This window comes from Ascaphus truei, chromosome 1 (assembly GCF_040206685.1).
Source record: "Ascaphus truei isolate aAscTru1 chromosome 1, aAscTru1.hap1, whole genome shotgun sequence".
Classification (NCBI taxonomy): Eukaryota; Metazoa; Chordata; class Amphibia; order Anura; family Ascaphidae; genus Ascaphus; species Ascaphus truei.
This window is the reverse complement of record NC_134483.1, coordinates 521,465,540-521,492,031: the sequence shown is the minus strand read 5'-3', so window position 1 is coordinate 521,492,031 and position 26,492 is coordinate 521,465,540. Positions and strand designations below refer to the sequence as shown.

The following is a 26,492-nucleotide window of genomic DNA, read 5'->3' as shown; positions in this document are numbered from 1 at the left end:
TAATGGAATTAATTTCTTCCTTAAGTTTTGTATAATTGTTGGGATTCAGCATTCATTGCAGTTTTAAGTTCTTTGATGAAGCCCTCCATGTCTTTCTTAGAGACAGCTTGCGATTCACTCTCTGGTGACAATTCTCTATCTGAGATCCTCCCTTTTGACATGGAGCCGCCATCTTCCCTAGGCCTCATGGATCTTTGCTGATGAGGCTGGTTTTTAAAATACAGAAGAGATCGGTTTGCCTTCCTAATAGCAATATAGTGGCTTTCAATAAAATAAGTCATCTAGACAATACACTTACCTCAGGGTACTCAGGCATATTATTAATGGTTTCATGCAAATTGGTATAGCAGTCTCTATACTGCAAGGTATATGATCATTCTGTGACCGAGACTTTAAACTTCCCGTATTTCATCCTACCCACATTCCTCATTGTGAAACGCGTCAATATATTTTTTAGTGGAGTAATATTAATGTAGTAACGTTTTCTGTAGACCTATTAAAGATGGCCGCCATTGTGAGTTTCTAGTCCCTGGTAATAACCAGTGATCGCTGCCGCTATGTCATTTTGGTCTCTTTTTTTCCCTCAATTAAGTTTGAGCCTCCAGCAGCGGCGTTTGTGATATATTCTGTAATATTAGTTATTGAGCGATGATCAGGCATTAACGCTAATAAAAGTGTACAATTAGGAGACAGGACAACCGTGAAAGAATAATAGAAATTGTAGCATGCTGCTGGGGACTTTCAATGCTTTGCAATTTCAGTAATACTAGAATAGTATTTTAATATAATATATTATACGTTTTATATATTCATAAAAAAATTATTGTATCGCGCTGTCAGTGCTGTTTAACATGTTATTTTTTTGGTGCCTAATTTGCGTGGGCTCACCCACTTTAAAGGCAGCAAGATTATCAGAGAGCTATGCTTGAGCCCCACATATAAATGTCTTAAAGGAAAGTGCAGGAAATAAGAGCACTCTGACTTGTTTTTGCTTTCTCCTTGGAAATATAGCTCAACCCCCTTGTTGCACAATCCGCTACAACGCGGATCCGCTTATAACTCGGTCTGAGCGTGGCTCCTGAACATTTTATACCTTTCTTTCCCCCGGCACCACCACGCAACTGCGACCCAACTCCTCTAAAGCGGTGCCGAGCGAATGACGTCAGCTGTCGTTGTTTTTTTTTGTTTGTGTGCTTTAACATTCAATGCTTTATTGCTAACAGACACACACACACACCAACTAACTAAATGAGATAAAGGTTGATTTAACAAGTACAGAGCTATGGTGTCTAACCCATCAGAGGCAAAACTGGGAACGAAGGAGAGAGAGAGGAATATCTCACATAATGCCTTTGTCATCTTCTCTGTAATCCTGTTTACTTCTCCAATGGGTTAGAAAAAAGAGAGCCACAGTTTTTGATAATACAGCTACTCACTCGACCAAGAGATATGAAAGGAGCTGGGCACTGCCACTATGTAAATAGACTTTTATTATTCATGCTGGCTGCTGTATACTAACTGGCTCCCAGCTTGTCTCAATACAGGGAATGTGTATAGTAATATATCAGATTCTCTCACCTGCCAGCAATATCCCCCCTCTTCCTTAATTTGTCACAGACTCCTATATCTTACACACACACCCCTACGTGACCCGTGGTGCCAGATCCCCAGCATCCTGTAAAGCTGCTCCGTGTAAATCCTGCGTGGGGGTGCCGCGGGGTCTGAGATAGCTGGGAGAGTTATCCCAGCTCTCCAGCGGACGCGGAACCCCTGATCGCAGCGGCCATTGTTTCTTCTTTTTTTTTCTTCGTGATCCCGTTATAACGCAGTCGCATTATGTGGACCCCAAGCACCGCGTTATAATGGGGTTCAGCTGTAGTCACATAATTAGCACATAATAGCACAAAGATAGCAAAACATTACTTCCCGTGAGAAAAAATTAGCAAAAATTAATTTTTTTACCCCCGGCAACATTAACAAACCGATCTCTCTTTAGTATTACAGAGTAAAAAAAATTTACGTTTTCCTGTGGACCGCTTGATGAAGTTACTAAAACGCTGACATAACAATTTTTTAATTGAATTGTGTTGATTTGCATCTGTTAACAGAACAAAATAACAGGGTTTGTGTGTCTCCCCTTCGCAAGGAGAGGAGTATCCAATGTATTCTAGACCAATACTTTGCAGGCCTTACCTGTGGAGACGGGATTCACTTTATTTGACGGTGACAACCCCTACAAGAGCACCAAAGGAGTGTGCAACACAAACCTTGTCGGCCACCATAGAACTTTAGGGGTTATGTTACCACTGCCTAGTAGGGGATATACAAATTAATGTCAACCCATCTTATTAGTATCATAATTTTCTGTCGCTAGAAGTTAAATCGTTGATTTTTACTTTTTTTTTTTGCCAGAGCGACTAGGGAAGCATTTAAATGTGTTGCTGCAACTCTGGGGTTAACTCCTGTATTTTGTACTCTTGGCTATTAATTGTATTATTTTTTTACAGCGGGCTATGGACAATTCGTGTGCCCGGTGTGCAGTGTTACCCTTCAATCAATAGAAATGTACCAGTCCCACATGCAAGGGAATAAGCATCAGGTTAAGTAAGTAATAGTCTTTTTCTATTTGGCAAACATGCCAAGACCGTAACTAGATCAATGTCATTAAAGCAGATCTTGATGATTGCTGAACGGGGATAAAACCCCTCTACAAAATGAACATGCTGCACTTAACAAGGTGTTCAGAGTATTGGGGGAGAATTGAGCCCTTCACATGCTAAATACAAATCCCTTTCCTTCTGGACTATTTAACATAACCGTTTTATTGACAGCTACACAGTAATGTTTCAGAATGAACCTTGCATCTATAAAAAGTCAATAAATAAAGGTATACATCTCAAAGACATGGCAACATTTTTAAGTACAGTATGCATAAAACATGAGTAATAATCCAAAAGATTAGAGCTGGTGCTTCTGCTAGCGTACTATGTAGACAAGTGAAAAAAAGTGGGCACTGCAAATGGTATATACAGGCATACCCCGGTTTAAGGACACTCACTTTAAGTACACTCGCAAGTAAGGACATATCACCCAATAAGCAAATGGCAGCTCACGCATGCGCCTGTCAGCACGTCCTGATCAGCAATACCAGCTTCCTACCTGTTCTGAAGCTGTGCGCAAGCGGGGAGAATATAGCGTCAGTTACAAATGCGTTATTTACATCAGTTATGTACGTATTTGACGATTGCAGTACAGTACATGCATCGATAAGTGCAAAAAAGGTAGTGCTTCACTTTACATACATGCTCTGGACCCATTGCGTACGTTAATGCGGGGTATGCGTGTGTGCGTGTGTGCGTGTGTGTGTATGTATATATATATATATATATATATATATGTATGTATATATATATATATATATATATATATATATATATATATATATATATATATATATATTTGAATATTTATAGATAGATACCCAAAAGATATAGCACAAGATCAGAGCATGAGGTTGAAATGTGAACAATAATTATATGTCTATATGTAGCCCCCTTTCCCCCTGAGTCAGGGCGACTATGTGTGCTGCTATAAATGTGTGGCAAACAGGAGGACTGATCCTCCGCCACGGGGAGCCTGGGGTGTGTGTATCAGTATCTATTAACAGTGCCTCCACCTGAGAGGGATCCTTGTGCAGTAAGATGGCCCCTCCCAAGACAATATGCCCAGTAATACACACACAAAGTATGGGTAACTGTATTTACTGGAAGGTACTAAACAATAACCATGAACACACAATATACATATACAGTATAGCTTCTACGGACCCGCAGTGTTTTCCGCACAGTACTCGGGTGCTGGGACACCAGTGTCCCAGTGTCCAGGCCACGAAGGCCTATCCCGCCCCAAGTGTGAGACTGCGCTGCCCCACGATGTGTTGGTGCACTTGTGAAAAATACCTGCCCGGGGGTCGCTGAGTAAAGCCAAGTTCCAGTCAGTCTGTTCCACCGAAGATCCGCCTCTGCCGGAGCATCCCACCTATAGATAGTCTCTGAGATGAGGGCCTGGTCTGGTCCCTGATGCAGGTCACGCACACCGCGTGCATCTGTCACCGGTACAAGAGTACTAGAACTAACAGGCTAAGGGGCGCGTCCCTATCTGAAGGGCCACCACAAGCTAGAGATGGTCTGGGCCTAGCTGGGACCTGAAGGGGGATACTCTGGCCTAGTCCAGCGGAGCGCTTCTCCCTGGACCTTACCTATCTCCTTGCTGTCCTGCTCCCGACTACGTAACTGTTATCACTGTTCTAACTGTTATAAATGCAGCAACCCTATTGGTTTCCTGGCAACATGTGGTCTGAGGCCCACTCACCAGGTCACAATCTCCCTGCAGCAACCACACAGCCGTCTCCCTCACGCAGCCTGGAGGTAAGAGGGAGGCCTGGCTACATACAGTTAGGTCCGGAAATAATTGGACACTGACATAATTTTCATAATTTTGGCTCTGTACACCACCACAATGGATTTGAAATTAAACAACCGAGATGCAATAGAAGTGCAGACTTTCAGCCTTAATTCAAGGGGTTGAAGAAAAATATTGTATGAAACTTTTATGAATTGCAACCATTTTCATACACAGTCCCCTTATTTCAGGGGCTCAAATGTAATTGGACAAATTAACACAATCATAAATAAAATGTTAATTTTTAATACTTTGTCGAGAATCCTTTGCAGGCAATGACTGCTTGAAGTCTGGAACGCATGGACATTACCAAACTCTGGGTTTCCTCCTTTGTGATGCTTTGCCAGGCCTTTACTGCAGATGTCTTCAGTTGTTGTTTATTCATGGGTCTTTCTGCCTTAAGTTTTGTCTTCAGCAAGTGAAATGCATGCTCGATCAGGTTGAGATTAGGTGATTGACTCGGCCATTGCAGAATATTTCACTTCTTTGCCTTAAAAAAAAACTCCTGGGTTGCTTTCACAGTAAGTTTTGAGTCATTGTCCATCTGTAAAGTGAAGCGCCGTCCAATCAACTTCGCTGAATTTGGCTGAATCTGAGCAGACAATATATCCCTATACATTTCAGAATTCATCCGGCTGCTTCTGTCTTCTGTCACATCATCAATAAAAACGAGTGACCCAGTGCCATTGTAAGCCTGTCACGCTGTGCTGTCCGCAGACCAGACCTACCCCCAGTACTGAGGTGGAAAGTGAGTAGACCACGCACCCGCAGCAGTGAGGGCGCACCCGGAGTGTGGATTGATAGCGTGGCCGAGGGTACAAGGGTTTATCCGTAGTACTTGCCAGATCCGGGCGTAGAGAGTGTAGCGTGATGTCCGAAGGTCGAGGGCAGGAGAGATCCGAGTCGTAGTGGTCCGTGAGCTGTGTCTGAGGGTCTGAGAGGTAAGCGGGGTCGAGGAGCCAGTGAGGTTACGAAGACAAGCCGGTCCGGTAACGAGATCTGAAACGCAAGAGGGAGCTGGGCATAGGATCCAAACAGCACGAGCCAAACTAAACTATGCAGAGCGAGATTGCACAGGAGCTACAGGGATAATAAAGCACGGTGGACCAATCAGAGGAGGAGGCAGGGCACAGGTGAGCTGAGGAGGCTCTTGTGATAGGGCAGGGGGTGATGAGCTGTCTTGCTGGGCTGCTGGGGAATGTGAGCCTGGGTCGGCCCACGCTCTGTAAGCATGGGTAGTGACGGCGGCATGTGAGAGCCGGGGGGCAGTGCGTGCCACACTCTATGGCGAGGAGCAGGAGCGGAGGAAGCAGCGGCCAGTCGGGCAGGTAGGGGAGGTCTGTGCCGAGGGCGGCGTGTCCCCTGCTTCCTTACAGTACCCTCCCTCCTCGACGATCAGCCTCAGGACGATCCACCCAAGGCTTGTGCAGAAACTTGAGGTGGTAGCGTCTGAGCAACGTTGGGGTGTGGATCTGATCCAGCGGGATCCAGGATCGTTCCTCCGGGCCGTACCCCTTCCAATGTACCAGGAACTGCAAACGGCCCCTGGAGAACCGGGAGTCCAGGATGGCCTGGACCTCAAACTCTGGCTGTCCATGTCTGGAGATGGGTTTGGGCCTATGGTTGTTAGCCGGGAAGCGGGTACTCTGAATGCAGGGCTTCAGTAGAGACACATGAAACACCATGGGTATCTTCATGGTTGCGGGCAATCGAAGACGGTATGCCACTAGGTTTATACGCTTGAGAATTTCGAAAGGTCCCAGGAACTTGGGTGCCAATTTCGGGGTAGGGGTCTTGAGGCGGATGTTCTTGGCTGAGAGCCGCACCCTATCCCCTGGCTTGTATTCGGGTGCCTTCTAACGATGCCGGTCGGCTTGGGATTTGTATCTCTGGGAAGCACCAACGAGCGCTGTCTGGATCTTCCTCTAAGAGTCTTGTAGGGAGGTTACCCGAGTGTCGGCTGCTGGTTCTCCTGAATGAATGTTGGAAATGGGGAGATGAGCGGGGTGGAAGCCATAATTTGCGAAGAATGGGGATTCTTGGGTAGACTCATTTCTGTGTGAATTGATCGCGAACTCAGCCCAGGGTAGTAACTCGGCCCAGTCGTCAAGTGTTTCGGACACCAAGCACAAAGCACCTTAAGTAGTGTTCCAAATTCTGGTTCATCCTTCGGATCATGAGCCATTCCAAGCCTTCTCCATACTTTTTTCTTCCCATCATTTTAGTACAAGTTGATCTTAGTTTCATCTGTCCAAAGAATGCTGTTCCAGAACTGGGCTGGCTTTTTTAGATCTTGTTTGGCAAAGTCTAATCTGGCCTCTCTATTCGTGAGGCTTATGAATGGTTTGCACCTTGTGGTGAACCCTCTGTATTTGCTCTCGTGAAGCCTTCTCTTTATGGTAGACTTGGATAATGATATGCCTACCTTCTGGAGAGTGTTCTTCACTTGGCTAGAGGTTGTGAAGGGGTTTTTCTTTACCGTGGAAAGGATCTTATGATCATCCACCACTGTTCTCTTCCATGGACGTCCAGGCCTTTTTGTGCTGCAGAGCTCACCAGTGCATTCTTTTTTTCTCAGAATATACCAAACTGTTGATTTGGCCACTCCTAATATTCCTGCTATCTCTGATGGATTTTTAAATTTTTTTTTGCAACCTATAGATGCCCTGTTTCACTTGCATTGAGAGCTCCTTTGACCGCATGTTGTGGGTTCACAGCAACAACTTCCAAATGCGAATGCCACAGCTGGAATCAACTCCAGACCTTTTACCTGCTTAATTGATGATGAAAGAACGAAGGAATAGCCCCCTCCTGTCCATGACACAGCTTTTGAGTCAATTGTCCAATTACTTTTAGTCCCTTGAAAAAGAGGGGGCTACATATTAAAGAGATGGAATTCCTAAACCCTTCCTCCAATTTGGATGTGAATGCCCTCAAATTAAATCTGATACACTGCACTTTAAGCCCATATTCATTATTTAACTGTAACTTGAATGTATTTTGGTACACAGCCGAAATAACGAAACTTGTGTCGGTGTCCAATTATTTCCGGACCTAACTGTATATATACAACTAAAGAGAGAAAAAAAAATCTAAATTCATAATCCCCCAAAAATAATAATAAACTATACTGTACATATAATTATTGCTGGCAAATCACACAACCTACATGAAATACTGGATATCCAGTCAAACCCACTATTAACATAAACAAAAAGCCAGTTGTAATAATATAGTGCTGTTGGCAAACATAATAAAGTAATACAATAACCATTAAATGCCAATTTAAGATATAACATACTGCCCTATACAGAATACAACAGGATCTGAGAAAATGAGTGGGATCCCAATCTATATTAATCCCATGGGGTATTCTAGTTTTCAACGTGAAGATCCAAAATGCTTCACGTTGATCTAAAATTTTTGTTCTTTTTCCTCCCCTAGGTAGGGGGAGGACAGACTCAATACCCTGAGACCTGAAGTTCTCGATACCACCTCTTGGGCAACCAGAAAAGTGCTTAGGGACCGGATGATTAAGATCCCCCTTCAATATAAGCCAACGGTGCTGCATCATTCTGATTTTAAGGCACCCTGTGGTCCTACCCACGTATTGTCGTCCACACTTTATTAAATAAATGATAAATGATGAGTTACAATTAATAAACGTGTGGATTTTGTGGATTTATCTTGTCACTGTAGAGCTATTTGTGTTGGAGGAGTTCATTCTAATACATATTTTGCATTTATTGCACTTGAATGATCCCCTAGGAAGGTTGGTTCTGGTCTCAACCCCTGATGTAAAGACACTAGAAACAGGGAATTAGACATTGTTTTAGCTCTTCTAAAGACAATATTAGGGCCTGAAGAAATTAAGGGCTTTAGAACAGGATCAAGAGAAAGTACTGCCCAATGTTTCTTGAAAATGGACCTAATTTGCTCCGTTTGCAGTACAGTTACTGCTGCAATCACCTGGCTCACTATGCAGTGTATCCCTGCTGTATCTCCCTTTACAATTTGCAGTTCTGCCCCTGCTGTATCAATAGTAGAGGTCGGGGTCTGGCTTCCGAACAAGTTTACCCCTCCGGGCCTATTTCCAGGCTACTATTATGCGGCCGCACAATTTCTGCACTTTGTTCTGGGGTATTTTCCCCGTTCTCCCACCAGTTATCTGGGCATCCCATACAGCTATAAATCTGAGTTTCCCCATACAAGGCACATACCGTTGGAACATGGGGTTCCACCAGTCTAACCTTCCACCTCCCACAGCAGGCTGACACATTACAGTACTCACAACCGTACAACGGAAATCCATGGGATTCTGAGGAAGAGTGGCGAACGTGACAAGGGTCTATGCTCCCCGGTTAACCCTAGGGCCTCCTATCCATGGCACTGGGGCATCAACATGGGGTGTAACATGGGGTCAGACTGGCACCGCAATGTCCTGTGTCCCTTCTTTTACGAGAGAGGAAGAAGAAAGTCCCGATGTCCCCATAACCTTAGGACAGTCTCGTCCTAGAGCATTCAACAAGATCACAAAATCCATCCTAGTTGGCATCGGCAGTCTCGGCACCACACACCACTGGGGACAAATCTATCACCGGAGCGGGAATGCTGGCGGTACCAGCCGGCCTGGGAAGTGGACACCTCTGCTTTATTCAACTGGGCTGTGGCACCCGCGATGATCGGCTGGGTTGATGTAGTCACAGGAACCTCCTGGCATGGATGTAGCACCTCCGCTTCTTCGTGAAAACCCACCACAGACGGTCTTCTCTCGGGCAAGGTCAATACCGGAAACACCGCCGGGTCTGGCAGTGGCAGCTCCGCACCCTTGCTGGCACTGGTGGTTAGAGAAACAAAGCCACTGACCGAGGCGTTCCCCCTGGTGGACATCGCCCCGAGCTCAGGACTCGCATCGGGATGTTTCCCACGCATTCCTTTGTTGCGGGTGAAATGTTTAGTATATCATGTTCTTACAAACTGGCTCCGCACTTGCCAGAGCATTATCCTTCAATATCTGTAACCAGCGAACCTGTGGGTAGTTACACGGTCCTTCGTCCGGATAAACACCGGACATAGGCAGATTCCAGGCCTCCCGCACTGGCCGAAAGTAGGGCACATCGCACCGCTCACACCGGGACATGACTTCCAACCCTCCTCCGGGGCGGTGGCACCACGGGCACAAGAGCTGTAACATATTTTGGCCCTGAAGGGTAGTGCAAAGTATTCCTCCAGGTAGCTCAAACAACTGGGCCTGGTTAGCCTCCATTTCAAGGTAGCTGACGGGGAGCTGGTCGCACATCGGTCTTGCTGGATCAAGAAACACATGCATCTGGGCTTTGGCGGGCTTCGCATCCGGTCACACTCCATACTGAGCCGTTTGCTCCTCGACTCCTCCCTCTGGTGAAATCAGGAGTCCCAGTCGGAATAGTGGGGGGCTGCGCGGCTATGTACTTTGGTGCCAATCCCAGATATTTTGCAACGGCGAGCTTGCATCTTGCAACTCACCAGACGGGTCCTCTGTTGTTCGGTGGGAACTGCGATCAGACGCCAGGATCTTTCTCAGGGACCCTGAACTCTCCTCCTTTAGTACCTGCGACGAGCTCCATCTTGGGGGGGGGGGTGTTTTTCACGTGCCCATACTGGCTGGCATGCTCCACAGGCACAGTCTTCCTCCCCAACTGCAAGCTGATAGCCCCCCCCCCCCACATTGGGACTACCTTTCACGCCAGGTCCTCGTTCGAGCACCCTATCCCACTCGCAGATCTTGCTCATAGAAGATGAGCGCACCCTGCAGTCCCATCGCGGGGGTGGTATCTTTTAAGTCACATCCCCCTGGGGCATGTGCTGCAGCGCGTCCTCAGCTGATACAGTGGTGTTCAGGCACCTCTCAACCATGGAACATAGCTCAGCAAAGGCACCTGACAGTCCAATGCGGGGTGCTATCTTTCAAGACCATTCCCTATAGGCATACCATCTGCGGCACCTGGCATGATATGGTGTGGTTCATACACCTCTCCGCCTTCGGAAGTGGAAGGGACCTGGCCCTGATACAGTGTGGTTCAAACACCTCTCACATCTGCATAACATCCTGGACAAGGTAAAATGATGGCCTTGATACAGTGTGGTTCAGACACCTCTCATGCGGCAGCTGGTGGGGTTGCATCTTGAGCGGGTACCATCCGGGGGTACCCCGCTAGCAACCGACTGGGAACGCTCTGGCCTGGCTACGGTGAGTGCCCCCATTCACTTCTCCTTCAGCGGGTTCCCCAGCCATACTTTGCCATCCCTGTTGCTCATCTCAGCAGCACCTCCAAATGTAGCACCTGTATCCCCATGCCACGGAAGATCTGGCCACTACATGGGTGTTTCCCCTGGGTACTGTAGCTCACCTGCTGGTTCAGGAGGTCTGAGTGGCTCTACAGTTGTAGTTTGGGAGCAGCAATAGAGCAGGCTTTCTCTCGGTTCTTACTGTGCAGTGCCTCCATCCCAAGAGGATCCTGCTGGATGCAGGATGGTCCCCACAGGCAATAATCACAATTGGTCCAGCGGCAGTTTTATTGTACAACACCATGATAGTCTTCCAGCCCTGGAGCAGACCCCAGGGGCTTGAGGCCCCAAGAGCCCCTCCTAATCTCCTTGACCCTCTGGTATGGAAAAGGGTATCACACTGTCCCATAATCAACCGCCTCAATTTGGTGGTGTGTCAGCTTTTATACCCAGGGGGAATGTGCACACAGTGTCACCTTTTGCTTCAAAACCATTTTTACCCTGGCTGTGCTCAAAGCTGTGACCATGCAGCAAGCTTAAGCCTATAGGGAACCATGTTAAAAATGGGTTTGAAGCAAAAGGTGACACTTTGTGCACATTTGCATTTCATTTCCCAGAATCCCTTGCTGCAGTGGAAGTGCTGGGTGATAATGGTGAAAGGCGGGGTTGCAGACCTGTCTAAGACATGCAAATGAGCATACAGTAATATTTCCGTGTGTGTGTGTGTGTGTGTGTGTGTGTGTGTGTGTGTGTGTGTGTGTGTGTGTGTGTGTGTGTGTGTGTGTGTGTGTGTGTGTGTGTGGCAATAAATGGTCCGAAACGCGTAGGAGCTTTTGTCTCACCCTCTGGGGTTATGTTATTGAGTGTTGCTGAATAAATAGAATTTTATTTTTTCCACCACCTGGCTCCCTGGCAGTGCACTGTTTTTGCTCTTTTTTTTCTTCCGCTGAACTACTGTACAGTATGTAGTGTTTGTCTATACAATTTCTTTGTACTATTGTATGCAGATAGTTTTGTTTGTGATGTGTAAATCTGAGATCTGCGTAATATTACAATGAAATTGCAGCAACAGAATGAAACTGTACGTGTTCACTACATGCAATTGGTGTAGCTCTCAGACAGCAGTTGTAACCATAACATCTAATCTCAGAACACAACTATAAAGATGTGGCAATTTTTTTTTTATATATATAGTGTTAATACAAAGTTTCCAGATATGGCTGTTGTATTGTATTTTCGAATGCAAGCCCTTCTATAACCTTTATTTCTATATATTTGTTTTCCACGTTCAAGTTATGTCCATTATTGCATTTTAATAGCTTGTGTAAATCACTTTTCAGTTTTTTCGTATTTCTCCTTTTTTTTTCCTGTAGAAAAAAATTAATTGCAGTTACTTTTTAAACCTAACTTTATATATATATATATATATATATATTTTTTTTTTTTTTTTTTAGAGAAAGCATGCTGGCTAACTTAATGAAAACATCAAAGAAGTCGTATGATTCTTTCCAAGATGAATTAGCAGACTACATAAAAGTTCAGAAGGCAAGAGGACTGGAGCCTAAGACTTACTTCAGGCAAGAAAAGGATTACAATGATAGTTGCGAGTATGAAGAAGAGGAATTTGAGGGTAGACCCCCACCAGAACACATGAAAACTATGACACGTGTCCCTTACGAATATTTTGATAATTCCATCTCTTATCCAGCTTACAATCCATCACAACCAGCAGGTAATAGGGTGTCTCCTTGGTCTTCACATTGGGAAAATGTTTGCAGATCTCAAAATCCAGAGAAGGGTCAGTACTTTGACATTAAAAACACCCAACACATTGTCCATACTCCGTCCAGTCAGGATTCTAGTGATGACTGTAAGGGATTGTCCTCAGGCGAGAGCAGTGGATCTCATAGAAAAGACAGAAAGCATAAAAGGAAGCACCGGAAAGAGAATAAACAGAAAGGTGCCAAATTCAGAAGAGAGGATGAGAGTGCAGAGAGGAAAAAAAAGGACACAGATTCAGGAAGAGATGATGACAGACAAGAAGGCGAGAAGGGAAAGAAAGTTGAGACCGAGTCTGCAGCAGGTGACAAATCCAAGCACCGAAAAGAGAGGAAAAAGAAAGAGCAACAGCCTGTTGAAAAAGAGACTAAAAAACCCAAGAAGGATAAGAAGGAGGGGGACAAAAGAACAGAAGAGGAAATACTCTGGGATGAGTCCATACTGGGATTCTGAAATCGGTAGCACCTAGAGTGGGGATGGACAAAAACTCATTCGACTTCCAGTCTGTACAAAGATTGGAGGGCACATTCGTTTAAAATATGAAATGTTGTCATCAAGCTAGCAAAAAAAAAATTGCACATTAATCACCAAGACATGGGTCCAGTACCTAGGAAAGTGGATGCCACCAAGAGGACAGTTAATATTTTATCACTATGCTAGTCAAACTGTGAAAGAGACCTGCAGGGCACAATAGTTGGCAGCCTGGCATTTGTATTGCATTTTGCAGGTCTGTCTCGCAAAAAACGCATAATTTATTTTTATTCTTTGTTTGTTAGGAATTTGTCCTACTTTGGGTGATTTTTGTTTTCAGTGAAACACTTGAAATTGGTATTTCCTTCTACTCGCATTTTCTTTAGGCACAAATCTGTCAGCTGCTACATACAAGGTAATATAACCTAAGGACAGTGTGTATCATTTTCTGATGTTAACCCTTGAGCAACTTTTCTATCAGTAAAAAAAACAAAAAACAATCCTCTAGGCTTTACAGTTGTCGCATTTCATTGTGTTTCACAAATAATTTCCTTCATTTCATCATTTTATTGTAGGATGCTAATGTTAAAGCAACATTCCTCGCTTGGTTCCACCCATCACCCGCAGGTGGGAAGCAGGGGGTTACACTCCTGGGATTTAAATCCACGCGGATTGGCCCGTGTAACGTGTGATATGTAAACGCGGTTTTGTTTCTCCTGGAGGGAATGCCGCAGGCACCTTCCCCGGTAGTCAACGCGGTTCAGCTCCCCAGACCCCCTGCTTCCCAACCATGCTAAAAAAAAAGAGAGAGATGGTCAAAAAGAAACGAGCAGGCGGAACTGCTCCTAGCAACAGTCCCACCTGTGGATTTTTTTTTTAGCATTGGAACCGGGGGGGGGGGGAGGTTGGAGTTTTTGGCTTCAGGGATCCCCTGCGGGTCCCAAGATACTCCGTATACTTAACTGTGCTCCCTCCAGGGAAATCAAAATGGTTGCCCGAACTTGCAGGTCCCACGTACCCATAGGGAGCCGCAAAATCATCCGTTGCTGCTTCCTATTAGGCGTGCATTTAAATGCAGTGGGCTCCCCAGAGCTGAAAAATAATGTGTTAATTTAGTGGGCTTTTTAGGCCTATAACAGACAGATGGAAGAGGTAGTGGAGTGTGTTTGTATTTAAAGCCATTACTGTAAGAGAAGATGTTTTATAAAGGGATTGGTGAAAGGGAAGCAGATTATAATCTGTAATGGAAAACAGAACTATTAAAAACTTGCTGCCTATATGCTATAAAGCAGGGGTGCTCAACTCCACTCTGGCTCCCCCAACAGGTCAGGTTTTCAGGATATCCCTGCTTCAGCACAGGTAGCTCAACCAGTCCCTGCTTCAGCGCAGGTGGCTTAGTCAGAGGCTCACTCGACTGACATTTATTGAAAACTAATTACCTAAGATGCCAATTGATTGGTTCTCCCGTGATCGATCATCAAAATCCTGTTTCCCAGGGTTCACTAAATGGCTGCCTTTCAGTTTCACTCAATCTTTCAGTCAGTGTAACTCAGCAGCTTCAATGTATTCTTAGATTACTAAGGTAACATTATCTAGTGTTACAGTTTATAGCTCAAACTGCTGGGAATATTGACAACAAATTATCACAAACAGGAAAATGTTGCAAAGACCTTGCACTGCTGGGGAGTTGGGCTAAAACCTGCTATAGAAATCAAAGGATGCTCAGTACAGTATATTACAACGCATTAAAATGGCATTGAGTTGAATTTAAAAATATAAAAAAGGTAGTATTATCTAATACTACAGAACTTATTATTTATTTATTTTTAAAAAGCACATGTAGGATATTGCTTGGTTTGCTCCTTTAACACACAGCCAATTAAACATTATTTCAAAATAGATGTATGTTCAGTGTTAACCACTGTCACTAAGCATGTCACTTTTACGTTTTAATTTTCAGAGATGTTCTTCTCCAAGGATTGAAATCACAGATTTGAGTGGTTATGGAGATTTAAAAAAAAGGAAAAGTACTGATTTTTATCCGTGAGACTTTGTGAAAGTCTGCGTGAGACTGATTATGCAAAAATTGGTAAGACTGAGTCCAAATTAATTACTCACAGAACCTGTGTTAGAGTTGACACATCTGCATTTTGGTTCTGGGTTGGACAGCACTTTTCTCATTTTTGTACTGGAGGCATAGACACACTCGTTTAAGATCACACAGAGCAGTCCAGAATCGTCAACTGCTGCATACAGTATCTCAAGGACTCAGCCACATTAGATCTTAGTGTGAGGATAGGGCGCAGACTCCGACCCCGTCAAGCTCCAGCCATCTGATTGGGTCTGGCTTCTCTCCTGCCTGCAGAAGTAATCCTGCATCCGATTAGTCTCTCCTGTTATTTAGGCTTTGCCTCTTCCATCAGGAAGTTGGCTGAGCATAAACTTCTTGTGACGTCGTGCTGGTCGCAAGCACTCTGCCTTGCCTTATCCTGCTCTTGACTGTTGATTTCTCCTACCCTCGACCACAGCTAGTGACCCCTACGATCCAACCCTCGACCAAGGCTAATGACTCCTACAATCCGCACCTCTCCTACCCTCGACCACAGCTAGTGACCCCTACGATCCGCACCTCTCCTATCCCCGACCTCGGCTAGTGACCCCTACAATCCGCACCTCTCCATCCCTGACCCGGCTACACGACTACGAACCTGCACATTAGACGCAGCTTCAGGTCGGTGTGTCAATATCCCCACCTTAGCCTTGCGGTCCTGTCCAGTTTGCGGCGAGCACCCGTTGCAGTATGCTCAGCCCCACAAACGTGGACCCCGCTGAGGTGGGTTGAGTTCTGACCTTTCACGCCAACCTGTTCAAAAGACTGGAACAGTACCTGGACGAAAATTATGCGCATGACTCAGAACCAAGCCAGTGGTACAATCTGCCACAGACCAGGTACGACGCGCAGCATCTAATCCTGCTCCCCAGTAGTGGCTGTTCTGGAACCTACTTCTACCCACGCCGCCCCTGAACCACGACTCCCTACGCCTAAGCGCTATGGCGGAGACCCCCTCGGCTGTCACGGGTTCCTAAATCAATGTTTTATCCAGTTCGAACTGGCACCTTGCTGCTTTGTGTCTCAGTGATCTAAAGTGGCCTATATTGTCTCACTGTTAACCAATGAAGCTTTGGCTTCGGCCTCACCTATCTGGGGGTGAGACCGGACCTCACAAGTAACTTATCTTTATTCACATAGTAACTCCGTAGGGTCTTCCACACTCCAGGATGCAAGGTAATGGTTTCCTCGTCCCCTGCTGCATATCTCTCAAGGCAGTTGATTGCTGGCCCGTTACGCAGTCTAGTTCCGGACTCTTGCCATAGAGACCGGATGGAATGACGAAGCACTGGTCGCGGTATTCTGGCAAGGCCTTACTGAGAGTCTCAAGGACGAACTCGCCTTGCTGGAATGTCCTGCAGAATTAGAGGATCTCATCGCTCTATGCATCCGAATGGATCAACGTCTACAGGAATGGAGAGCCGTGAGAGCCCAGCACAGAGGCGGTGGCGGTCGATCTTTGCAACCTCGTTCTGCACCTTCCGTTCCCAACAGCTTCCCGGAGCGTGAGGAACCGATGCAACTTGGAGGAAGTAAACTTTCGGCCAACGAGAAGCAGTGCAGTAGTAGTGGCTTGTGTATGTACTGTGACGTTGCTGGACATCAGGCTCTTCTTTGTCCCAATAAGTCAGGAAATGCCATTTCCCAGTGAGACCCAGGAGAGTCACACTGGGAACACTTTCTTCTTCTCCCTCGGTCCTACCCGCTAGGCTTCTACTTGCCATCACTTTGACCGGGAAATCCTTCACGGTCAAGACACAAGCATTCCTGGACTCCGGGTCAGATAGCAACTTCATTGATCAGGCTTTCGTTGAGAAACACGGTATCCCCTTGATCAAGAAGCTATTCCATAATCCTCACGTGGATTGGACAGAGTCCTGACTCATTTGCTGGTATCCTCGCTGCCTAGAGACCTGCTCGGTACCAATACAGACTCATTCAGGGATTACTCTACCGCCCGAGGCTACACCGTTGGATCTGCCCACCATTTATGCCACCTTCTGGGATGTGTTTTACAAGGTCCAGTCCGAGGAACTACCACAGCACCGATCCTTGGACTGCCCCATTGACTTGCTACCATGTGCTGTTCTCCCCCCCCCTCCCCCAGGGTTGCTCCTATCTGCTGTCCCTTCCAGAGACCCACATCATGGAGTACATTCAGGAGACCCTTCAGAGTACTTCATCCGGAAGTCGTCCTCTCCTGCCGGGGCGGGTTATTTCTTTGTAAAGAAAAAGGACGGGTCACTATGGTCGTGCATTGACTATCGGGTTTTAAACAAGATCACGGTTTTAAAAAAAATGGTATCAGTTACCCCTTATCTCTGAACTTTTCGATCGGTTGCAGGGAGCATCCATTTTCACAAAACTAGATTTACGAGGAGCTTACAACTTGGTCCTGATTCGCCATGGCGATGAATCAGTGGAAAACGGCATTCAATACTCATGATGAACCCTATGAGTACTGGGTCATGCAGTTCGGTCTGTGTAGTGCACTGGCAGTATTCAAGAACTTTGTTAATGAAATCTTCCGGGATCTTCTGGACAAATACGTTATCGTGTATCTGGATGACCTGATTTTCTCCACATCACTGCAGGAACATCCAGGTCATATGAAACAAGTCCTGAAACACCTATTCACAAAGCTAGAAAAATGCCAGTTCCACCAGTCCAGCACTTCCTTCCTTGGGTACATAATTTCAGCTATGGGTTTTTCTATGGACCCAGCTAAAGTAAAGGCCCTTCTGGAGTGGTCACATCCTATTGGCTTGAAGGCCATTCAGCGCTTCCTAGGTTTTGAGAAGTACTATCGTCGGTTCATCCAGAACTTTTCTTCAGTCCTGACTCCTATCACAACCTTGACCAGCAAAGGGGTGGATCCTTCACAATGGCCTGCGAAGGCTTTGGTGGCCTTTGGTAAACTTAAGGCATTCGCATCTGCTCCAGATCTGGTGCACCAAGATCATGCTCTTCCCTTCACCCTGGAGGTAGATTTGTCTGATATTGGTGTATGGGCCATCCTTTCCCAATGGAAGGACTAGAAGGCTAAATTACATCCATATGCGTTCTTCTCCAAGAAGTTCTCACCTGCAGAACGCAACTTCTATGTAGGCAATTGGGAGCTCTTGGCTATTAAAATGGCTCTGCAAGACTGGAAACACCTTTTTGGAGGGTTCTGAAAACCCTGTCACGATTCTTACCGATCATAAGAACCTGTTGTACATAGAGGGCGCCCGTCGACTGGGTTCTCGGCAAGCAAGGTGGTCACTGTTCTTTTCCCGCTTTAACTATATCATATCATATATCCCCGGCTCCAAAAATGTAAAAGCAGACGCTCTATCGTCAATTCCTGGTGTACGATTTTGCTGAGGATCATGAAGAACCTATCTTGCCCACTTCACGCATCATTTCCGCTGACGTCTTTGACACTGTGTAGGACATTGTTCAGGGACAGCCTCAGATCCTAGAGGGTCTCGACGTCCCGGAGGGCTGCCTCTTTGTAACCACACCCCTTTTGAAATAGGGCCTTGGAGTGGGGTCATAGCTCCAAGAGCATGGGGCATGCTGGAGAGAGGAGTTTTTGGAGCGGAAATTTTGGTGGCCCGTGATCCAGAAAGATGTGAAGACTTTCGTGGCTACTTGTCCTATCTGCACCCAGAACAAGACACCTTGACACCAATGGGTCTGTTACAACCTCTCCTGATTCCAGACCGTCCGTGGACCCACATATTGATGAACTTCATCATGGAGCTACCCTTATACAGGGCATGACCACGATCCTAGTGGTCATGGATCGTTTTTCAAAACAGGCTCACTTCATCCCTTTGGGGGGCCTGCCCAATGCCTCTACCTTATGAGGTGTTCATCCGGGAGATCTTCCGTCTTCATGGGACTCCACTGGTCATTGTTTCGGGTCGAGGGTCACAATTAATCTCCAAGTTCTGGCGAGCCTTTTGCCAGAAACTTGGAGTTTTGCTGTACTTCTCGTCCGCCTATCACCCCCAGTCGAATGGACAAACTGAGAGGACGAACCAGTCTCTCGAACAGTACATCCACTGTTTCGTGTTCAAAACTCAGGATGACTGGGTTGATCTATTGCCATGGGCAGAGTTCTCCCATAACAACCTACTAAGCGAATCAACGCAGGAGTCGCCGTTCTTCTCGAACTATGTCATCCATCAGCACTTCCTTCAGCCAGAGCTGTGTCCGGCGTCCCAGCTTTGGATAACCAGATTCGGCAGCTTCAGGAACTATGGGGACAAATCCAGGAAAATCTTCGGAAAGCAGTAACCACCCGAAAAGGCAAGCGGATAGGTATCGTCGTACAGCCCCGGTATACAACCCTGGAGACATGTTATGCCTATCAACAAAAAACATCACGTTGAAGGCGCCCACCACGAAACTGCCACCAAAATTTATCGTCCCTTTCCCGATCATTGAAAGGGTCAACCCAGTAGCTTTCCGACTACGCTTACCAACCACCATGAAAATTCCAGCGGTCTTTCATGTCTCCCTGCTAAAACCATTTGTACAGGATCCGTATGGTCCCACTCCTGTGGATGGACGAGTAGATCGAGGTCCAGTCTATCCTCGATTCCAGGAAGTCCTGAGGGGGTATCCAGTATCTCATACATTGGAATTGATTCAGTCCAGAGGAAACGGTCCTGGATTCCCTGGGATCAACTGCATGCTCCCTGTCTGGTCTGGGCCTTCCACCAGAAATACCCGGCCAAGCCATCCCTGGAGCGCCCGGAGGTCACTCCTGAAGGGGTGTAGGGGGAGGTACTGTAAGGATCAGGCGCAGGCTCCGCCCATCAAGCTCCAGTCACCTGATTGGGTCTTCTGCTTGCCTGCAGGAGTAATCCTGCATCCAATTCGTCGTTCCTGCTATTTACAGTAGGCTCAGCCTCTTTCACCAGGAATTTGGCTGAGCATAAACTTCTTGTGATGTCGTGCTGGTCACAAGCACTCAGCCTTGCCTTATTTTGTATTGCCTTGCCTTATCCCGCTTTTGACTCCGCTGATTTCTTCTACCCTCGACCACGGTTAGTGACCCCTACGATCCATACCACTCCAGTCCTCAACCACGGCTAGTGACTCCTACGATCCGCACCTGTCCTATCCCTGACCTCGGCTAGTGACCCCTACAATCTGCACTTCTCTATTGCTGGCCCGGCTACACGACTACAAACCTGCACACTGGACGTGGCTTCAGGTCGGTGTGTCAATATCCCTATCTCGGCCCTGCGGAGCCGTCCAGTTTGTGGCGAGCACCCATTACAATAAGCAATGCTCTAAAGCAACTTTTGCTCAGTTAGTAACAAATTACAAACTATTATAGGAGGTTAAGGTGAATTCAGAGATAAGTATATGTAATTCAAAGAACGCTGGCCCCTGCACGCATAACCGCTGACAATAAGCAGTGAAACAATGGTGTGACAAAGATGAGTGATGTATAAATGAATTTTAAGAACATGAATACATCATAGATAACATGAAAGTAGTAGCAATCGAGTTAGCTACTAACAGGGGAAGTAACATCATTTATTTACAAATAGACAAGTGACACGTATATTTAAAATCCAGTCAGCAGTCTGGCAAATGAAGGTGTTATATTCCCATTCAGTAGCAAAAATATTCAAGTATGGAGCCTATCGTAATTGAGTAGATCCAGAGACCCGTTGGCTTGCTGAATAGTAATGATAATGTGAGGATTTCCTTAACTCTTAATTGCTTATCAAAATAAGCTCAGCTGGCTTTCAAAATGACTGCATACTTAGGTTTATACTGGCCATCGGACTACTAAGAGCAGCTACAGTAGCAAGATACCAGACACTGCAATTCCTCTGTTGTGAATCTTAGGCTGGTTCTACAGTGCGGCCGCGTGTTACGCCGTGTGCGCGCACAGCAGTTATAGATGGCTGAGGTTAGTCAGCCCTTCTATACAAGGGCCGTGCGCGCGCACAGCGGGGAGCTGACAGACAGCGGGGATGACTGGGAAAATCATCTTTTCACGCCGCTATCAGCAGTGTGTGTGTGTGTGTGTGTGTGTGTGTGTGTGTGTGTGTGTGTGTGTGTGTGTGTACACACATACACACATAAACACACAAACACACACACACATGGTACCTTCACAGCACACACACACACACACAAAGCATGCGGCACGTGCATGCGCCTTCGAACAGGCACACGCGAGCACTGCCGCACACACTATATAACAGCCCTTAGACAGAACTAGTGAAAAGGAGCCCTTTGTGTTTGCCAGCTATTTAGACTAGTGACTAATTTGCAGTCTTATTAGTCTAGATTCGGATTTAAAATCCAACAGATTTAGCAGTGAGCAAGGAAACAGGTGTCCGACCGGCCATCAGACTACCTGTTACTGGAGCGACTAATGCGCGTTTCGCATCACCACAATGCTATTTTCGTTGGCCACAGCCACATTAACCTATAGACTTAAGACTTTTTCTTAAAAAATACAAACAAATGAATGGTAAAGATGGTACTTTTTAAACACTAACTTTGCAATTCAATACAATGGAGCCACGAGTTGCGAAATCGCACAATATAGTGCTTTACCACACAATAATGGATGCAATAACGTTGGCTTCATCTGTAGGTTTAGAGTAGAGCTGTTAATTCTCTTGCTATAAGATGTGCATCAGTTGTGTAGCAGGAGTTTGTGTTTAGGGAGTTAAATACGAGACCTTCTTTTAAAGAATAGAGGTATAGGTCTGTAATTTATGTGGGATAACATGACAACATTTTGGCATGAGTTTGTATCCTGTTCCCCTTCAGGATGGTTACTTTTTTGTTTCAAATTTTTTTATTAGGCATTTATAACATTTCACAGCATTTCAAGTATTGACAATATTTTTGCCTAATACAGGTTTTTTCTCACTTTATCTGGAGTGGGGGAAAAAGTCTCAACGTCCCCCTGACCCTCCGGGGTCTGCCGGGGTGGTGCGAGTGTGGAAACAGAAAAGGGAAGAGAGAGTGGGAGGGGGGAGAGGGGTGGAGGAGGGGGGGTACGTAGGGGGCATTGCTCCCCTTCTCCTTGGTGTCCACAGCTTGGGCCTTTGTATTATTCTGGTGATTTCTGCTACCATTATGAGGCATTTCGGCGCAGGAGAGTCATTTGTGTTAGCCATGGGTCCCATATGTTATTGAAAGGGGTAGTGGACCTTTTCAAAAAGGCTGACAGTCTCTCCATTTCCATCACCTCTTGCACCCTTTTTTTACTGTTTGTTTAGAGGGGGGAGACACCTTCTTCCAGGCGGCTGCCACCGCACACCTAGCCGCTGTGAGAATGAAGGAGACTAATTTGCCTGTTGGTCGGTCCAGTGTTTCTATGGGTCTGGCCAGCAGGTAGGTCAGCTGGTCAATGGGTATTATGAGGTCTGTGACCTCTTTTATTAAATTTTGTATAGTTTCCCAATACTTCTGAATTTCCGGACATGTCCACCAAATATGGGCCATGTCCCCCTTTTGACCGCAGCCCCTCCAGCATAGATCGGAAGCCGGGGGGTAGATTTGATTTATTCGAACTGGGTTAAGATACCAGCGAAACAGTATTTTGTATATATTTTCTTTGATTGTGGTACATATAGAAGTTCCTGAGGCAGTTTCCCAAATACTTTCCCAGTCCTCTCGGTCTATAACTAGATCCAATTCTGCTGCCCAATGTAGCATGTAGTAGTGTGTGGGGGCTTCTATGGCCCTCTCCAGTTCTCCACAAATTTGCGTTATAAGACCTTTCTGGTGGGCTGTTTCTCTACAGAGCCGCTCGAAACCAGTGAGAGGGGGAAATTCCAACGTTGGGGATAAAGTTTGAATAAAGTGTCGAATTTGCAGGTAATGAAAACAGGATGGTTACTTTAATGTCTTGGGCTGCAGAAGTGATTAGAAACCGTCTATTTTTTGCCCGTTTATGGTGTGGCAATGCATGTTGATAATTTTTATAAGGACTTCTACTGCTTCACCCACATAAAAACTGCTACTTGGGCATTAAGTGCATATCATTAGATGGATCACATTTGATGAGCCACAATTTAATTAGCCTTGAATTTGTACTCCTTATTAGTATGTGGGATTAAGATTCTGTCTGTGGTTCAGACATGTCCGCAGGTTTCACATCTTCAATATAGTCAGGGAAATGTTTTGTGTTCTCGGAGTTGTTGAATACAAGAGCTCCATGATGCGCCAAATAGAAATAACAAATACAGTATGTACTCTGATCACAATGCAAAAACTGACACTTCGACCCAGATGGTGTTATCTGGGTTGTGAAAGGGTGCTTCTAAAAAGCAGTCGTTTCTGTGCTAATCGGTACAAGGGCAGTGGAAGTTCTGGGAATACTTTCAATCTCATCCTTGGGATGATACTTGAGGATGAAGATATTTTGTAATCCTGTGCAGTACTTCCAGATGGGGTTGTAGGTCACTATTAGAGGGATGGGGGTTTTCATTTTGCGTCTCTTTGTAGTCCAGTTTTTGTTTGTTTTGTTTTTTATTCTGGTGGCTCTGTATATTTGATGGTTTATAAGCGTAAAGGTTGAAACCATGGAATTTTAATATATTGTTTTGTCTATAGTTTCATAACAGATACTATTGTTTGAGACTGTATTCTCTGGTTGCCTTAAAAAAAATGTTTAGCCCCATTTACCAATACAGTGAAAACGGTGAGACAAAACTATAACTAAAAAATTGTAACTTTGAGAATTTGATTTACTGCAAAGTTCTAGTAGGTGTTTTGGTCTTGTGATACTCCGTGGTCTGTTAAAAAGTAATGATCTGTTAATTTGTGTTGACGTATCTCTAAGTGATAATGGTCTTTTCAAAAGCCGTTAAATGATGCGTTAAGTGCTGTGTTAAAGTAACAACAACCTGCCATGAACTTTTTAACGGGCGTTTGTGGTAATGATATGCAAAAGAGGTGGGGACCACCTCAGTGCATATCTTCAGCAGTCCGTTAAAGTTAACAAGGGAAATTACACATTGCTAACGCATTTTTTGTATGAAATGACTATACCTGGCGTTGGGTATCAAACAATTATTTGGCCTTGTCCAGGGTTCTGAATTGAGCAACTTTGGCTTCCTTTATTGCTCAGGCAATATAGTTAGCCAATGTGAATACCCTGGACTAGGCCAAATAATTCAGCCATGACCTGTGTTTTAACCCCTTGGAATACACATAATAATTCATGCAATCATGGCCACTAAGGTAACCAAGGGGTTAGTAGAAATACCCTACTACCCGTTGTATGTCATAACGGTACAATCATTATTGCATACAAGGGGTTAATCCCCCCTCTTATCCCACCTGTAACCTCTGGCTAGCCTAACCTACCCCCTACAGTAATGACCAATAGCCATATTAGCCAAATGTGAGGGGACGTCACAGCACAGACAAAAGGGAAGAATCACTTGGTACATCAAGCAATCCGATTGCTTGATGTACCATTGTGATTGTCCTCTCAAGCAAAAGTGAGGTATTCTCAGACAAAAGTGATGGATCATCATATGGCACATCAACCAATCTGATTGTTGGTGTACCATGTGACTGGTCTAATGTGATGTCACAGGTCTTATGTAAGGTCTGGGACGTCTCATTTGACCAGAAGCAGGCGACAATTGAAAATCATAGAAGAAGAAAAGAAAAATTACCGCTTTCAAGAAATGAAGAAATCAACTTCTCACCGGAGACTACTCTGCCATGAATGGAGGATCCAGGGCTTCAGGTCATTGAGGATCCACCAACGGACACCCAGGATGGAAGCAGAATATAAGTAGGTCATTGGGCTTAGATTTACTTTCCCATATTGGTTTTTGTTTATTTTTGTGCTTTCGGGAAGGGATTTTCTTAATTTTAATTTTTTTTTATTGGCCATCGGCTAGGATTGTTTTGAATTTTTATGGTTGGACATCAGCCCTTTATTGGATATCTGTGCAGCTAAGGATGAGGAGGACGGCCTTCATCTCAGCAGGGTAAGTGACGATCAGTAACGATCAATAGATTCAAATGCCAGTTTTTATATGATGTTTGTGTTTTACATTTTTTTTGTTGGGGTGGGGGGGATGTATATTATGTACTGTCTGTTCAAAATCCCTATTAGCCACATTTGGCTAATAGACTTATTGGCCATTACTCTAGGAGGTGGATTATGGGGGTAGGTGCCCTGGGGAGGGAGGCTAATTGTTTTTGCAGAGACATTTGGTGGATCTTTGGTAGACGAATCAGTAGGGTAATACATTTGGGGGGATTTTTTTTAGCAATAATTACTGGTGGAAGGGACCCATATGTACCAATTTTTGGGGACAGCAGGGCCAATAATAATATGTGTGGAGCGTCGAAAAACATTGACAGAATAAACTAATGTTGCTAAAAAAAAAATGCAATTGCGATACATGCAAAACATCATGTAACACTTATAATGTGCCATCATTTATTGTATATTTAGTAACCACAGCACAGTAACAATTACCAAATCTACCTCATGCTCAACCAAGGAAAAACACTTGGATATGATCATTGTTGAGTTAAAAAAAAACAAAAACATTTAGACATGGAATAATAGCAGATTACAAAATCTATTGAGAATGTTTTGCAATACGTTGTTTGACCAAATTGGTGTTTTTTTGTTTTTGTTTTTTAAGTAATTTTGGAACAGTTCCCCTGCTTGAATTTTTTTTTTTTTAAACATGGATGGAAAGCAGGGGGTCCCTAGAGCTGAACTGTATTTATTTCAAAGTAGAAAAAACAGGATATTCAGCGCTCGTTCTGTATGATGGTGTGGATGATCCCTTTGCAGCATGTACATAAAGCGTCTCCCCAGAAACTCTCAAATCTAGGTGAACCCCCCTTAAAAAGGGGGGAGGGCACCCTGAAATACAAGATAATAAAAAATGCACAAATGCGCACCAGGGATTAGTGGAAGGTAATTTATTAAAAATACACACAAACTCTGAGGGGATCCAACCCCACCTCAGAACAGCTGTGCAGCTGGACGTCTAAGTACTACCCAGGAGAACACCTGATGGTGACTAAACCCTAAGCTGCACAGTATACAAATACAGTAAAATTTATATAAAAACACATGAAAGAAAAAAACAAACATGAAAACAACCTATCAACAGATTTGTATAGAAACCGCCATAGGGTTGGGCACTAGCAAGGGGAAACGGACACTCACACTGAGACAGTCAGCAGACTCGCGGTGGCTGCACAGGATCCGGAGATGGAAAAAACCGCTGCTGTCTCCTGCAGGCTCCGTCTCAGCTTACCAGCATACACGCGCAGGATGACCTGTCGTGACCTCTACGCGTTTCGTACCAAGTACTTCGTCAGGACCGCGGTGCTGAGATCCATCAGGTGTTCTCCTGGTGTTCTCCATCAGGTGTTCTCC

General features: G+C 45.2%; 1 protein-coding gene across 1 annotated transcript in view; it reads left to right on the top strand.

Annotated features, from left to right (window-relative positions):
• The window catches only part of KRCC1 (lysine rich coiled-coil 1), a 44,174-nt gene extending 30,686 nt beyond the window's left edge, over positions 1 to 13,488 (top strand). Inside the window, exons 6-7 of the mRNA XM_075571893.1 lie at positions 2,508 to 2,604; positions 12,183 to 13,488. Of these exons, the coding sequence (XP_075428008.1) occupies positions 2,508 to 2,604; positions 12,183 to 12,960 (875 nt within the window). The 3' untranslated portion in view covers positions 12,961 to 13,488. The remainder of the gene's footprint in view (positions 1 to 2,507; positions 2,605 to 12,182) is intronic.
• Positions 13,489 to 26,492: the final 13,004 nt, after the last annotated feature.